We start from the raw sequence: 14,311 nt of genomic DNA, 5'->3' as shown, positions 1-14,311 counted from the left end.
CAGATTTTTCTTTTGAGGTTAAAGGGAAATAAAACCTGCCCTGAGTGGAGTTTTTCTTCCAGTTTAACATTTTTGGCAAGGGGCAAGCTCGGAGCCTTCATTCTTCTGATTTACTTACGCAGTAGAAATAATTGAAGGCAAATGTTTGATTTTGTCCTTATTCCAGGTCTTGGCTTTTATTTCCAAAATGAATTACTTTAGCATTCCTATTTGAAACAGGAGTGTGCTTTCTTTATGTTGTGACTGTATTACTGTGAGACTCTGAAGAAAGTGCTTGTGCTGGCTAAACCATCACAGTGAGCAGGAACTGGGAATAGGCTCAGGTTTTCTTTCTCCAGTTTCATCTTATTTGAGCAGGTTTAGTTTCAGATGAGTTAGCTTAGCTCCCTTTGTCTTCTGAGAGTCGTCATCTGAATGATGGAAGCTCTGCTGTGTCAGTAAGTCTGGCATGCCCTTGAGAGGTCTTCCAGGCCACTCCTGGCTCAAGGCTCCAAACCACTGCCTCAGACTTCAGGATACTAGGTGTCATGGCCAGCTTTGGGCTGTGACACTCCGAAGCCACTCATGTGCCACATTGGTTTTCCTGGATCGCCAGTGCTACCTTTGAGCTTTTGTTAATATCGAGTGGCAGGGTCACTCCCAGGCTCGTTTGCCAGGAGAGCAAGGACCTCAAGAACAGTAGCAGAGCTGCAGCCCTCTAAGAAACCTCACTGGCAAGCAGAGATGGGATAACCTTATTTTCCCCAAGGGTGGCATACAGTCTGACAAGTGAACAGACAGTTGTTCTGTGCCAGTGCTCTCAGGTATATACCAAAGGAGGAGGCTTCATGTGGCTCCAGTAATTAGGAAAAGCTTCTTGTCAGTGCAGGTGACACATGTCACTAATAACCAGGGGCACTGAAAAGCATGAGAGAACAGGAGACTGGCATGAAGCAAAGCGTCACTTCTCCAGGCCCCGTTCCTCAACTGTGAGATAGAGGGCCCGAGGAGATCAGTGGTGCCCAACCAGTCTTAAAGCTCAGGAAGCCTTTTTTTTTTTTAAATCACACATGGAACCCCATTATATAGAATTCAGACAGCAGAGTTTCTCTTATGGGAGGGATGGGATGGCCTGGACTCCTGGGTCCCACTTGAACCTCTCCATAGCAGTGGTGCTGTAAGGAACCTTTAGGGCCTCCTTGGAGCACAAGTTAGAACCAGCCCCCTTCTCAAATGTCCTCTGAAATCCCTTCCAGGTGTGATCCCACTTCCAGTGCCATCCCACTCCACTGTGATTCTTTCCCAAGGGCTGGTAACACCAGGCAGCGCTCCTGGGCGATCCCAGGTACAACCTGCAAGGCAGGCAGGGGCTGCTCTTGGGAAGCGGATAGTTCTGTAAACCTTTAAGACTGAAGTTGAAGAGGATGGAGCGAGGGGCCATCCCAACATTCTTGGACAAGGCTGTGTTCTCCTACCTTTTAATGAATGAGCAGAACACCTTTGGGGTAGGTTGTTTCCTCTGCTCCCTGCCCTGCCTCCCTTCAGTGCAGGGTGTTTTAGCTTTTCATAGGGCACACTGCTTAAAGAAGCTCTTCAAGGTAGCTGTTCATGGCCTTGAAGCATATTAACGTTTCCCAAAGAGGCTGGAACTAGAATTGGCGGAGGATTTCACACCTGTAAAACCGTCAGGGTGGGGATACTGGAAAGGAAATCCCTTTACTAAAACTAAGGGTGCTGAAAACTATTTAGCAGCAGTTTTTCCGTACCGAAATCTGAGATCTGACCTGGCAGGCAGGAACCTTATGTGATAGTCCTAGAACGTTGCAGGTGGAGATGTTTTATTTGGTTTTGTTTTTAATCTGGTTTTATTTTTTAAGAAAATTACAGTTAGCAAGCCATGTAATGGCTCTAATGCTCACTCTTCTCCACAAAAAGAGAAGGGAAATTGTCACTTTCATTCCAGGTTCTCTCTCTCAAAGCATTTATCACAGCAATTTAGTTTCTAGACAAGTACATATGTACTTTGGATTTAATTCATCATGAATTTTTTAAAGTGAACATAATTTTTACCCAGTTGGTCACACCTTGGGTGTATTCACAATGTGTTTGATTAATAATCTTTTGGTATTTATGCAGCAGCTATGCATACCACATTGAGGGTAGCCTGGACCTGGTTCACCCCTGGCTAGTTGAGTGGAAGCATGCTAGGCCCTGTGTATCCACTGTGTATTTCAGCCCACTAAATGGAGCATTTGCTAAATCATTCTCTGTCTGCCCCTTCAAAGTATCATGGGAAGTCCCAGGGCGGCTTTCAACCAGTGGTGACAGCCTCCTCACGTCTTCACCTGTTCTCCACATCGTTTTCCCTATCGAGGCAGACAGTGGCCTAAGAGGAACTGAATCAGAATGACTTCATTGTTCACAGGTCAAATGTTCTGTTGCCTTTCAGGTTGCTATTTTTAATGTGTCTGCTGTTCTCAGTGCAAGGGATTCTCAGAAGCTTGCTATTTGCAGAAAAAATCTCAAGTAAAATCAGATTTGGTCACAAAGGCAAAAGATGTCAATAAGAGATACATCTGGAACTATTTGTCATGTATAAATAAATATATAGTTATTTGTTATTTATAAAGATGACTTCCCTATTCTTTCTTTCTTTATTTTTTGAGACAGAGTCTCACTCTGTTGCCCAGGCTGGAGTTCAGTGGCACAGTCATGGCTCACAGCAACCTCCGCCTCCTGGGTTCAAGCGATTTTCCTGTCTCAGCCCCCAGGTAGCTGGGATTACAGGCGCACACCACCACAGCTGGGTAACTTTTGCATTTTTAGTAGAGATGGGGGGGTTTCACCATGTTGGCCAGGCTGGTCTCGAACTCCTGACCTCAAGTGATCTGCCCACCTTGACCTCCCAAAGTGCTGGGATTACAGGCGTGAGCCACCGCGCCCAACCTACCCTATTCTTATTTCATGAATAGAAATGCATCTTCAAAAAATAAACTTTCTCCAAAACTCATGAAATGTATCTACCTCGATAGGTTCAGTTGGTGTAAGTTAGTAATCAAGAGCTACCTGCTATGTGAGTTAAAATATTTTGATGATCAAATGCCCTTGTTGCCCAGCAAGCATGTTATCATCTGACAAGCTTATCAGGACACCCTCCTGGCACTGTGGCTCTCTGTTCCCCCAGGGGCCATAACACCATTTCTTCATGCCACTGACACCCGCCATTGTGCTCAGTCCAGCATTTTGTTTAATCCCTGTGGTAATCCTGAGAGGTTTTGTGCTCCCATTGTACAAACGAGGAATTAGGCTCAGAGAGATTGTATGATTTGGTGAGAGACACAGGATTTAAATAAAACTCACATTTGTCTGTTCCTAAAGTCTTGTTTTTAACCACACACGATCTTGATAAATCCACTTAATCACATACCTGAATCACGTAGGGAGCACCGATAGACTGTAGGCAGCGTGCCAGACTGAGGAGTAATGACCAGGAACTCTTGCGTTAGCTCCTTGAGGATGTAGAAATAGACAATGGGCCCTGAAGCTTCCTTGCTGGGGGTGTATCTGAACCAATAACTTGGTTATCCCACCCTTCCCCAACCTTGGTCTCAGGGATCTGAACCAGAAAATTGACTTTCTTTTGTCTCGATCCTGTTTTTCAGTTCCACGCACTCTCCTCTCCTCAGTCTCCTTTCCCAAGCACCCCCACCTCACGGCGGGCCTTGCACAGAACACTGTCGGACGAGAGCATTTACAGTAGCCAGAGGGAGCACTTTTTCACCTCCAGGGCATCACTTCTGGACCAAGCCCTGCCCAACGATGTCCTCTTCAGTAGCACGTACCCTTCTCTCCCCAAGTCACTCCCATTGAGGAGGCCTTCTTACACCTTAGGAATGAAATCGCTGCATGGTAAGTGGTCTTTCAGCTGCAGCCTGGACAGCCCTGTTGATGATGGTCAGTGTCCCCAGACGTGGCTGCCACTCGGTGTGCTCAGAGAGGGAGGGGTCCTGTATCCATGCTCAGATGGTCTCAGCTCACCCGCCCCTTCATCATTTGCCCTCTCTCTCCTGTAATCCCAGACCACCACAGTCACCCAGGATGCTTGCTAGAAGTAACAGATTCCCACACTGGACCCAAGACCTCCTGAATTTGAATCTCCAAAAGAGTAGTCTGGGAATTGGTATTCTTAGCAACCATGCCAGCTGCTGTTTTGATTGAGCAAAACTGGCTAGCACTAGATTAGTTATTTCTTAGAGAGTTGTATCCACGGCTTCCTATAGCCACTGTAAGAACCCAGACTTGCCATTGCTCTCGGTCTTTCCCAGGCTGTAAGGAAATTGCCTGTGGTGTCAACCACTCATTTGTTGACTCGTTGATTTATTCATGCAGTGAGCAGGCAAGCATTATGTAAGGAAAAGGCCTGTGGATAATGGGTACCTCCATGTTCTTGCACCTGGTCCACATATGCCTTGTTTGCTTTGTGACCCAACTAGATCCCTGTTTTATTAAGGGCGATGTTCTGGGACTCGGGATTTAAAATTTGGTTTTTCCCTTTTTCCTGTCTCTGTCCCATTCCATTCCAGGGCTCGACACCTCCCCTCATAGCTGTGGCCCAGCACAGCAGATGCCTGTCATGGAACCAGTGTTCCTGATCATTCACCGGATGCACTGCCGTCACCCTTCCTCCCTTCTGTCCTTTTTCCTTTTGCGAACTCTGCTGCAGCTTTTATATCTCTGGTGTCCATTCATACCCGTGTTTCTTTTCCTTCTGCTGCTTCTCTGGAACAGTAATTTCTTTACATCTCTTGCTTTTGCTGCCTTATTTTTGAGCTCTCAGCCCACACTCATGAATGTTCCTCCATGTCTCCGTCCTACTCACTGCTCAGCAGCACAGTCCCACCCACCCTGCTCGCCCCGGCAGGCATCACACAAGGCTCATGCCAACTTCCCCTGCTCCCTCCCCCATCCACCTGCAGCTTATATCTGGGTTCTCTTTGCTCCAGGAAGTCACCTCCAATGAACCAAGGTTGGCACATGAAATGACCACTTTTTATCATCAGACTCCAGAATAAGCCTTCTGGTAGTGACCTCCTGCCCCTAACCTTTTTCTCTCCTTCTCTCCCTACATCAGGGTCAGTCTTCCCTGAATTCCATTTTTCCTGCCTTACTTTGATTGCTCTCTTATTTCCCTGTACTTTTAATTTTGCCTTTGCAGTGTAAAGGTAACCCCTTTGTGAAGTCTTCTCTGCATGTGTCATGTCAGAGTAGGCCCTGAGTCGTAGAAGCCTACATTCCAAAAGAGCAGCTCAGAAATCTGCCTCCCCACACATGGTCATTGTCCAGACGAGGAGTCCTGGGACTAAAGCCCCATGTGAGTCCACAGTGGAAGGGAAGGAACAGGCAGCCCTCTCTGAGGCCCTTCCCATCAGCTTTTCTTGTTTTCCTGAATGGGATAGCAGCTGCAGTGATTTCACATCCTAACCAAGCAGTCCTCATTGAACTGATCCCTCAGCCCTACCTTGCTTGGTGACTTCCACTGAAATGTGTTTGGGGGATGAGGAAGGGTGACTTCTTTCATCCCCCCACATGGAAAGTCGGGCCCCAGAGATAAAAGGGCAGAAGGATTGTGAGTTACAGAATTATCTGTTCCCCCTCCTTACCCTTGGTGGGAGCACATTTAAGTAGAACTTAACGTTTAATATCTTGCAGTATTTGTTAACTTCCATTTACTCATAATTTTGCTAATTTTAAGCACAGTAATAACCAGCAGCTGTACTTCAGAGAAGTTCTTTTTGTAATTTGAAAGGGAAAACAAAGCACTTAATACACTGGCTTACCGGGCTGTCATAATACATGAAACTCTTTAACTCCTGGTGAACAGGTCTTTCTGGAGTCACTTAAGTATTCTAGCTGAGCATTTAGCTTTAACTTTGTGTTCGCATGGACCTGAGTGTTGCAGTCGCCTTCCAAGGGTGCTCCTTCTCGTGGACTGGTTTGCTCTGCCCTCGCTTCCACCCAGCTTCTGCCTACTGAGGGCATTTTTATGTCATGAGCAACATTTTCCCTGGACCCCAACAGCCGTCGTTCCTGTTATCTGCCTGCATTAACCTGAGCAGTAGGAGCTGCCTTCAGTGTTCAGGGTGGCTCACTCTGCCCAGTCCTCCCTGCCCCAGGCTAGGCAGAGCTTAGTTGTTAATATGTCAGTTTGTTGTTACAATGGTTTAATATTTGTATTCAATAAATTGTCCCCTTAGAAGAGCTTGGGATGTTAGACTGCTGCAACCCAAAATTGATCCAAAGAATAGCTCGTGTGATGACTGCATCCTTGGCAAGAATAATACCAGTTCCACCCCTAAAATCACCTTCCTGTCTTAGCTCTGTCTGAGTAACCCAGCACACTTAAACATCCCTTGATTTGCCCCTCACACCCCCTTGGACACCTTTGACCATGGAACCCAGTGGGCTGCCCCTGAATAGCAGACAGGGCAGGCATGGGCCTTCTGTCCCTTACCACTCCCAGGCCAGATAAAAACAAACCATATTAAACTGGGTGCAGTGGCTCACGCCTGTAATCCTAGCACTTTGGGAGGCTGAGGCTGGTGGATCACGACGAGGTCAGGAATTCAAGACCAGCCTAGCCAACATAGTGAAACCCCGTCTCTACTAAAAATAGAAAAATTAGCTGGGCATGGTGGTACATACCTTTAGTCCTAGCTACTTGGGAGGCTGAGGCAGGAGAATTGCTTGAACCTGGGAGGCGGAGGTTGCAATGAGCCGAGATCGTGCAACTGCACTCCAGACTGGGCTACAGAGTAAGACTCTTGTCTCAAAAAATAAAAAAATAAAAAAAATAAGCTCTATTGTCCCCTCTAATAGGAAGAAACATCCCTGGTCTGGCTCCAAAATCCACCTCTCTGTTGAAGTAGGCCTCTTCTTCCCGGCCCAAATCCCTTGACTCTGCGGGAAAGGAGGTGCTTGTGTTGCCCAGGCCCTGCTGTGGACAGACAGCTCTCACAAAAGCAGACTTAGTGCCTCAGTGCAAAACTAACTTGGTCATGACTCACTGTTGGAAGGGAGATAATGGGAAGTTGTAAAAAAATGAAGACAGACTAGAGGAAGCCCATTCCTATTTCAAGTCAGCTTTAGAATAGCCACTAACAGCCTGCTAACCTGGACATTGATAACAGTCACAAATGGCTTACAATCTGTTGTGGTAACAGGAAACAGGTAAGTTTTGAGTGGTTTTCCCACAGGCACAAGAAGCATCTCATTCCTCCTCCTTTCCTGCAGGAGAGTTCTCGGCCTCCGACAGCTCCCTCACTGACATCCAGGAGACCCGCAGGCAGCCTATGCCTGACCCTGGCCTGATGCCCCTGCCTGACACTGCTGCGGACTTGGATTGGTCCAACCTGGTAGATGCTGCCAAAGCCTACGAGGGTGAGTCCACTGAATCCACACAGGACAGCCCAGGATCCTGCAGGGCTACCCTGTGGGGTGCCGGCGGAGTGAGCAGTGTCCGTCAACTCTACTTCTCTGGACACACTCACATCATATGTGCCTCACCAGATGAGCTACCAGTTACTGAGCACTCAGTAGAGACCAGACCCTAAGCTGGACACTTAAGCACATGTTTTATGTAATCAGATGCCACCTGGTGTTTCCTCCACAGGATTCATAACATGAATGCCTCACCTCCTCTGTATATGGGAAGGGCAGTGGGGAGAGGAATCTCAGCTGTCCCTTGACTGAAAAGAACACGTATCCAGAGAGGATCTTTCATCACGTCACAAAGACGTTGTTGCTAAGTGTCACAGTGCTTGCCCTGCTTGGCCACGCGCCTGTCCTGACAAATGTGGGGCGTCTCCCTTGCCGTTCTCCCTCGTCTCTGTGTGCAGTAGCACATTGTCTGTCTGCATTGTCTCCTTGCCAGCCTGCTGGCCGTGTGCTCGCTTTAGGCTGGCAGTTCTTAAATGCAGGTCCTCAGACTGGTACTGATCTTGTCTGCTATAATGAAAACAGAAAAAGTAGTGCACTATGTGTGTGTAGACATAAGATTGTCAGCTGGGTTTTTTGTTTTGTTTTTTGAATGAAGACTGACTTTTTTCTACATTTAAAGATCTTTCTAAAATTTATAGTTCTTATTCTTTACAAAATTATAGCAGGTGATTTTTTTTTTTTTTTTCTGTTTTTGTTGTTGTTGTTGCTCTTAATTAGGAGAATTGAAAATTGCTCTTTAGTCAAGTCTGAATTTTGGGGGGAGATTTACTAGGCCACAGAACCTGTAAGTCGGGCAACCATGGAGTGGTCAGCAGCGGATCCTTTTACCTTCATGCTGTTTATTTAGCAGATGGAAATACCTAGTTCTGACTTGATTTTTCAATTTGTTGGTTAATCTCCTTCATATACAAATGGTAGAAGTTTTGGTTTTTAATAGGAGATTATTTTAAATTTGATTTAGTTTTCTTGGCTTAAATTTTAACTTGGTATGTTTTGGAACACAGGTGGTATGGATTTATGTTAAAGCCAACCAGAGTGTCCAGGAATCTTGTGGAAGACATACTTCAAGAAGTTTTAAGTATAATGCTAGCTCTCGAATGCATTTATTTCATTGCTGAGTGGAAAGCCTTGGTCTGGAAATTTGGCACAAGGACTGTTTCCAGAGAAACATTTCATAGAATGCTACTGTGATGAGCAGGGAAGAGGAAGAACTAGAAATTGACTCACAGATGTTTTTTAAAGGGAAATTACAATGGTACAATCCTCTTACAGCTAAAACAGTCATATTTTTCCCTGTGAGAGCTGGGAAATAAGATTTCCAGTGCATCCTGCACTGGAAATACTAGACATGACTGCCAACTAGACCACTTGTTGACTTTGATAGATAGGGCCCAGGGATGTGGTTCCAAAATACTCAGTGGTTTCTTCTCTCCTTTCCAGTCCAGAGAGCCTCGTTTTTTGCTGCTAGTGATGAAAACCATCGCCCCTTGAGTGCTGCATCCAACAGTGATCAGCTGGAGGACCAGGCTCTGGCCCAGATGAAGCCTTTCAGCAGGTTGGTCCCCGTGCGAGGGCAGCACTCTGTACCTTGTGTCACACCTGCCAGTGACTGCAGCTGTGGGGAAAAGAGATGGAAGCCACACGGAGTAGCTGAGTGAAGCTCATCACCGCAGGGCCACTTTACATTTTAGTCAGAACGCTTTGTAACTAAATACAATAGATATAATTAAACTATTCTTGATGACTTATATGGCCATAATGACGAATATTCATTATTATTTAATGCCATAATACATTTATGCCCTCAGGACCAGTTGGGTCAGGTAGGAGAGAGCATTTGCTCTAAGTATCCCCGCGCTCTGTGCTGTGTAGTCCTGCAGTGTGGGTTTTCAGTATCTTCCACAGTGTCACTGATGGTCATGCTTATACATGCGCTTGCTGAGTCCTACTGGTTTGAGATGTAGCCATGATGCCTTAGCTGCAATTGCATGAGTAGCTAAGACCACACACTTGGGGACCAGAGACGACCTGCCTATCACATCAGCTCCCCAGCTTCCTTCCCACACACAGGGGAGCAACTCCTCTTTCAAAGCCCACTAGAGATCCCAGAGCCTCCCTGGGAATCATTTTACTGTTTGACAATTATGTCCGCCAGAAAGTACCTCTTGTGCTGCCAGAGAGACCATTTTCACTATTGTGCTTCATTCTTTAGTCGTGAAGATGCAGCATCTTTAACAAAGGAAGCTATTGATTTCCTGCAGTTCAAGCTTGTATTACCTTTTTTTAAGATTACCATTTTATTTTGTAAAGTAAAAATACTCATTGGGTCGCCATACCGAGTAATTTGACATTGAAAACCATTTTATAAATACAGCCTCCTCAGATTAAAAAAAAAAATCCCAGCCATGGAGGCCCCTGCCAACATGGTCTTGTTTCTTGTTCCCAGCAGTAAAGATTCCTCTCCCACTCTGGCTTCTAAAGTGGACCAGCTGGAAGGTATGCTGAAGATGCTTCGGGAAGATTTGAAGAAGGTAAACACGTATTCTCAAAGCAAATTGCCCAGTCTGTGCAAACTGCCCTTGAACCTTGAGAGCCCTTTTTAAGTAGCGTAGTGAAATAAGATGTGGGTGTCTTCTCGGTGCCTGCACGTGTTTGGGGCTGCAGGGATCTCAGTTGCCACTGGAACACACAGTGCAAGGAGGCGTTCGGCGTCAGGCGTACAGAAAAACTGTTCACTAATTTGCGAAAAGCTTTGAACCCCAGCCAGCCCCACCTGGGTCCTCTCCTGCCCTCCCCACTCCTTGTGTAATGTGTTGGTAGCCCAGACTCCCATGTAGTTGGTGTTACTGGGGCTTTTGCACCAAAAGAACTGAATGTTTTGCTTTTTGGGCAGCCTTGACTATACCAAGACATCAACCACCAAAACAATTGTCTAAAGTTTAAGACAATCCTGACTAGCAAGGACGTTAAAATACACCTTAATGTACTTACATTCCAGCATTACTTACAGCTAATCCTGCGAGGTTGAATCTCTCTAGAAGCCCTGTTCCCTGAGCTGAGAGTGTCTTAGCACCTGATACCAGGCTGTTTAGACAGGTGTTTGGAGGAACAAAAAACAGAAATGGGCAAAAGATCAAAACAGGTCCGTAGCTACTTCTCAGAAGAGCTGGGCAAGGTGGGGCCACACCTCTTAGCTTTTCTACTTCACTCTACCTCCCAGGAAAAAGAAGACAAAGCCCACCTTCAGGCGGAGGTGCAGCACCTGCGAGAGGACAACCTGAGGCTACAGGAGGAGTCCCAGAATGCCTCGGACAAGCTGAAGAAGTTCACGGAATGGGTCTTCAACACCATAGACATGAGCTAGGGAAGGCTGAGGAGGACAGGGGAAGGGCCCGGACACTCCCTCCAGTGAGTGTCCTGCAGCCCTTTTCCTTCCATAGAAAGCATCCTCAGAGCACCTTCCCTGGCTTCCTACTCTGCCCCCTTTCGGGGAGTGCACAACACAATAGTTGCAGATCAACAATCATCACCTGCCTTTTGTAGAAAAGAAAAACAAAAAAAGTAAATAAAAATTTTAAACAGTAAAATAAAAGTTTAACTGCTAAAATGTGAATGTCTTTATTTTTTTGCACAATATCTTTATCTGTTATGTATTTAAGAAGAAACTGGGCCTTGGACCAGGGCGCCTCCTGGCCCATCCGCCTCTATTCCCATCAGCTTTCTTATCAACTTCAGGTAACCCAAGCTTTCCCTTGTTATTCTAACAAATGTCATTATTCCTAGAAAAAGAATGTTTTTATAACTTGTTTGGGGAGTAGAGAGGGATATTTCCTTACCTTCTTCCCTAAAATGCCTGGAGAGGGAGTTGCTTTGAGAAAATGCCTACCTCCCTTGAATGACTCGTGCATGAGCTAGTGCTGTTTGTACCTGTCCTCCAGAGATCAGCAGACCAGGGTTATTTAACAGCAAGTCAGTAAACCAGAGCACCTCTGACAGTGCTTGCAGGCCACACCCCTTCTCAGTCCTGCATTGTGAGGTCATTTCCTGCTTCTCCCTTTCCCCAGGAAGATGGTCCCACTTGTGCTGCAGGACTCTTTTTTTGTTTGGCTTAATTGAGCCCCACTAAATTGGAATCAACCTATCTTACAGCTTCCTGGCTCCAAACAGTAATTGGTTTCAGAATGCCCTCAAACTAAAACCTTATTATCTGTATGCATTTTGAATGCATTTTGGTCAAAGTATACGTCGTTTTAAAGATTTTTAAAGACAAAAATGTGGCACAATTGGTTTTTCTAGCTTGCTCAAAATGACCATATCTCTAAATTAATCTTTCTCTCCAGAGCAAGACTTCACCAGTATTTGTAACTAGGAAAAGCTAACAGTGAATGTTTGTGAATTTTAATCCTTGATTGTTAGAAGCAATGATTGTGATAGTAGAATGGGCTTTTGAAATCTGCATGTCCCAGTGTGAAATTTCAGCACGGTATTTTCTGCATCCTTTCGTGGCCATCCAAAGGATTCCACTGCAGAAATTATTGATGCACTATTTTTCCTGTCTTGTGATGCAGGCTGCTTCGGGCCCCTGGGGCACTCTTTCAAGGCCCTCGCTGCTGTAGAGCACAGAGACATGGGGCTGGCCAGTGTTGACTGACCTGAGGAGACCCCTTTGTTCGTTGCCTTTGGAACTGTCACTAAACCGACCCCTCTGCCCTTTCAGTGGCAACTCTGGTCTAAGGGAACATTCAGCACTCTAGCGGCATCTGATTGGAAGTTCCCTCCCCCAAGGAATCTCAATTCCTTCCTCTCTCCATCCCTGAAAGAAAACAGGATGGATTTTCCTCTCTTCTCCCCGCTACATTCACTACCAGATTTTTATGCTACAGTTTCATTCTTGATTGTGATTTCTCCATGGGATTTTTTTTTCTGGTGACATTTCTATCATGGAAATAGGAAGATTTCGGAGTGCTTTGTAAAGATTTCAATTGTCTGTCTCTTTCTCTCTTTGACTTGTATGAAGGAGATTGTACATTGCCTGATACCTCTTTGTAAATGAGAAATATTGCTAACATCCAAGCATTCTGAAGTCTTGCTTATCCTTCTGAGTTTAGTTCTCATTTCATTTTACATTTTGTTTGGGGACTTGGGGCAAGCTATTTATTAGAGTTTTGCAACAGAGTTCTTGTTTGAAGCCTCTAAAGACTACTTGTAAAATTCAAAGAATAAAATTCATTTTAAACGCTCTTTTAAAACGCTTTGGTATTATTGCTTGAGGTTTCCTTACTTGAAAGACCGCCCAATAACTCATTGACCCTCCTTGCATCCGAATTTTTTCATCAAGCTTTATTAACACTAATCATGATTCTTGAAAATTTCTGTCCTTTTTAGAATGTTAATAAACTTTTTTACTCTGTCCACATGTCGATAGGTAATTACTATTTTGCCTTCTCTGCTTATGATTTAATATTTGCAGAGCACTTCATAATTAGCTTCCTCTTCATTATCCACACGTGGATTTTTCATAACATTGTTATTCTCTGAGACCAGCATAGTTTTGGGCTGCATCTCCTAGCTCTCAATGTCAGATGTTGTGTGCCAAGGGAATACAAATGCCTGTTAATATTAGGCTGTGCAAAATATAATTAGAAAAGTTAATCTACTGAAAAAAAATCAGTGCATTCCAAAGTCAAACTGAACCATTTTTTTTTTTTAATCCACCATGTCACTGTTCCTCTCCAGCGGTGCAGCTAATTGAGTGCTGGCAGTAGAGTTTATTCCTTGTATTTGGTTCAACAGTTTTACAGATTCTAGAGTTCTTGGACTAGGATAAGACTGGATGCCACAAAATATTCCAATTAACAAGCTCAAAAGGTCTGTTTAGACCGTGATTCGTACATGGTTTACAGGGCTTATATGTTAATTCTGTAGGGCTTGGCACATGGGTTGGGAGCTCCTGGGAGAAGGTGCTGTTGGGCCTGCATTAATGGTAGATCATCCATGAGCTGACTGGGAAGGCCAGCTGCTTGCGCTCCAGATCTGGTGCTGGTAATAAGCTGGGCTGGGTTACTAACTCCTTAGGTGGGGATAAGAACGACAGTCCAGGGGCAAAGAAAATGGGCCCAGCAAACTTACACTGTTTGAGTCTAGTTAAATGTAAGATGATGATCTGAACCCAGATTTCAGTCTCGTAGGTGCAATGTTTTGAGCAACTGTGAAGTGCTGTTTCCCCAGAATAAACAAAGTGTTTATTAAAGAGCAAGATGGCACACGTTGGTCAGAAACACCCAGTGAAGACTGGCCGGGTGTGAGGGCTGACACCTGTAATCCTGACACTGGGAGGCCAAGTCAGGAGGATTACCTGGGCCCAAGAGTTCAAGACTAGCCTGGGCAACATAGTGAGACCTCATCTCTGCAAAAAATAAAATTAGCTGAGTATAGTGGCACATGCCTGTAGTTCCAGCTACCTGAGGTGGGAGGATAGATTGAGCCCAGGAGGTCGAGGCTGCAGCAAGCTGGGATTGCCCTACTGCACTCCAGCATGGGCAACAGAGACCCTGTCTCAAAAAAAGAAAAAAAACGACTTGGATAATGTTAAATATGACCTGTGTCCTGTGTGATTTTAAAAGAATAAAGATGTCGCAGTAATGTTGGATACTTTTTCTATGTATGAATTTTGTCACTAATGACCCTTCCATCAGCATCATCTTTTGAGAAAAAGACATTTAACTTCGACTGGGACTTAAATCCCATCCATTACTTACCATCTGCGTTCTTAAGAAAATTACCTAATCTCTGAGCATGGTTTCCTCATCTGGTAAACTAGTAACAGCCTCATGTT

General features: G+C 45.1%; 1 protein-coding gene across 11 annotated transcripts in view; it reads left to right on the top strand.

The window, feature by feature from the left end:
- The window catches only part of SIPA1L1 (signal induced proliferation associated 1 like 1), a 412,564-nt gene extending 399,839 nt beyond the window's left edge, over positions 1 to 12,725 (top strand). For 9 of the 11 annotated variants that reach the window (XM_030930499.1, XM_030930495.1, XM_030930502.1 and 6 more), the window contains 5 exons: positions 3,642 to 3,888; positions 7,270 to 7,416; positions 8,917 to 9,031; positions 9,923 to 10,007; positions 10,697 to 11,083. In XM_030930499.1, the coding sequence (XP_030786359.1) occupies positions 3,642 to 3,888; positions 7,270 to 7,416; positions 8,917 to 9,031; positions 9,923 to 10,007; positions 10,697 to 10,840 (738 nt within the window). In that variant the 3' untranslated portion in view covers positions 10,841 to 11,083. Of the gene's footprint in view, positions 1 to 3,641; positions 3,889 to 7,269; positions 7,417 to 8,916; positions 9,032 to 9,922; positions 10,008 to 10,696 lie in introns of all 11 variants that reach the window. The other 2 variants (XM_030930501.1, XM_010360620.2) reach the window with 2 other exon arrangements.
- Positions 12,726 to 14,311: the final 1,586 nt, after the last annotated feature.

This window comes from Rhinopithecus roxellana, chromosome 5 (genome assembly GCF_007565055.1).
Source record: "Rhinopithecus roxellana isolate Shanxi Qingling chromosome 5, ASM756505v1, whole genome shotgun sequence".
In the NCBI taxonomy this organism is placed as follows: domain Eukaryota; kingdom Metazoa; phylum Chordata; class Mammalia; order Primates; family Cercopithecidae; genus Rhinopithecus; species Rhinopithecus roxellana.
The sequence above is the reverse complement of the archived record's forward strand: the minus strand, read 5'-3'. Positions and strand labels throughout refer to the sequence as shown.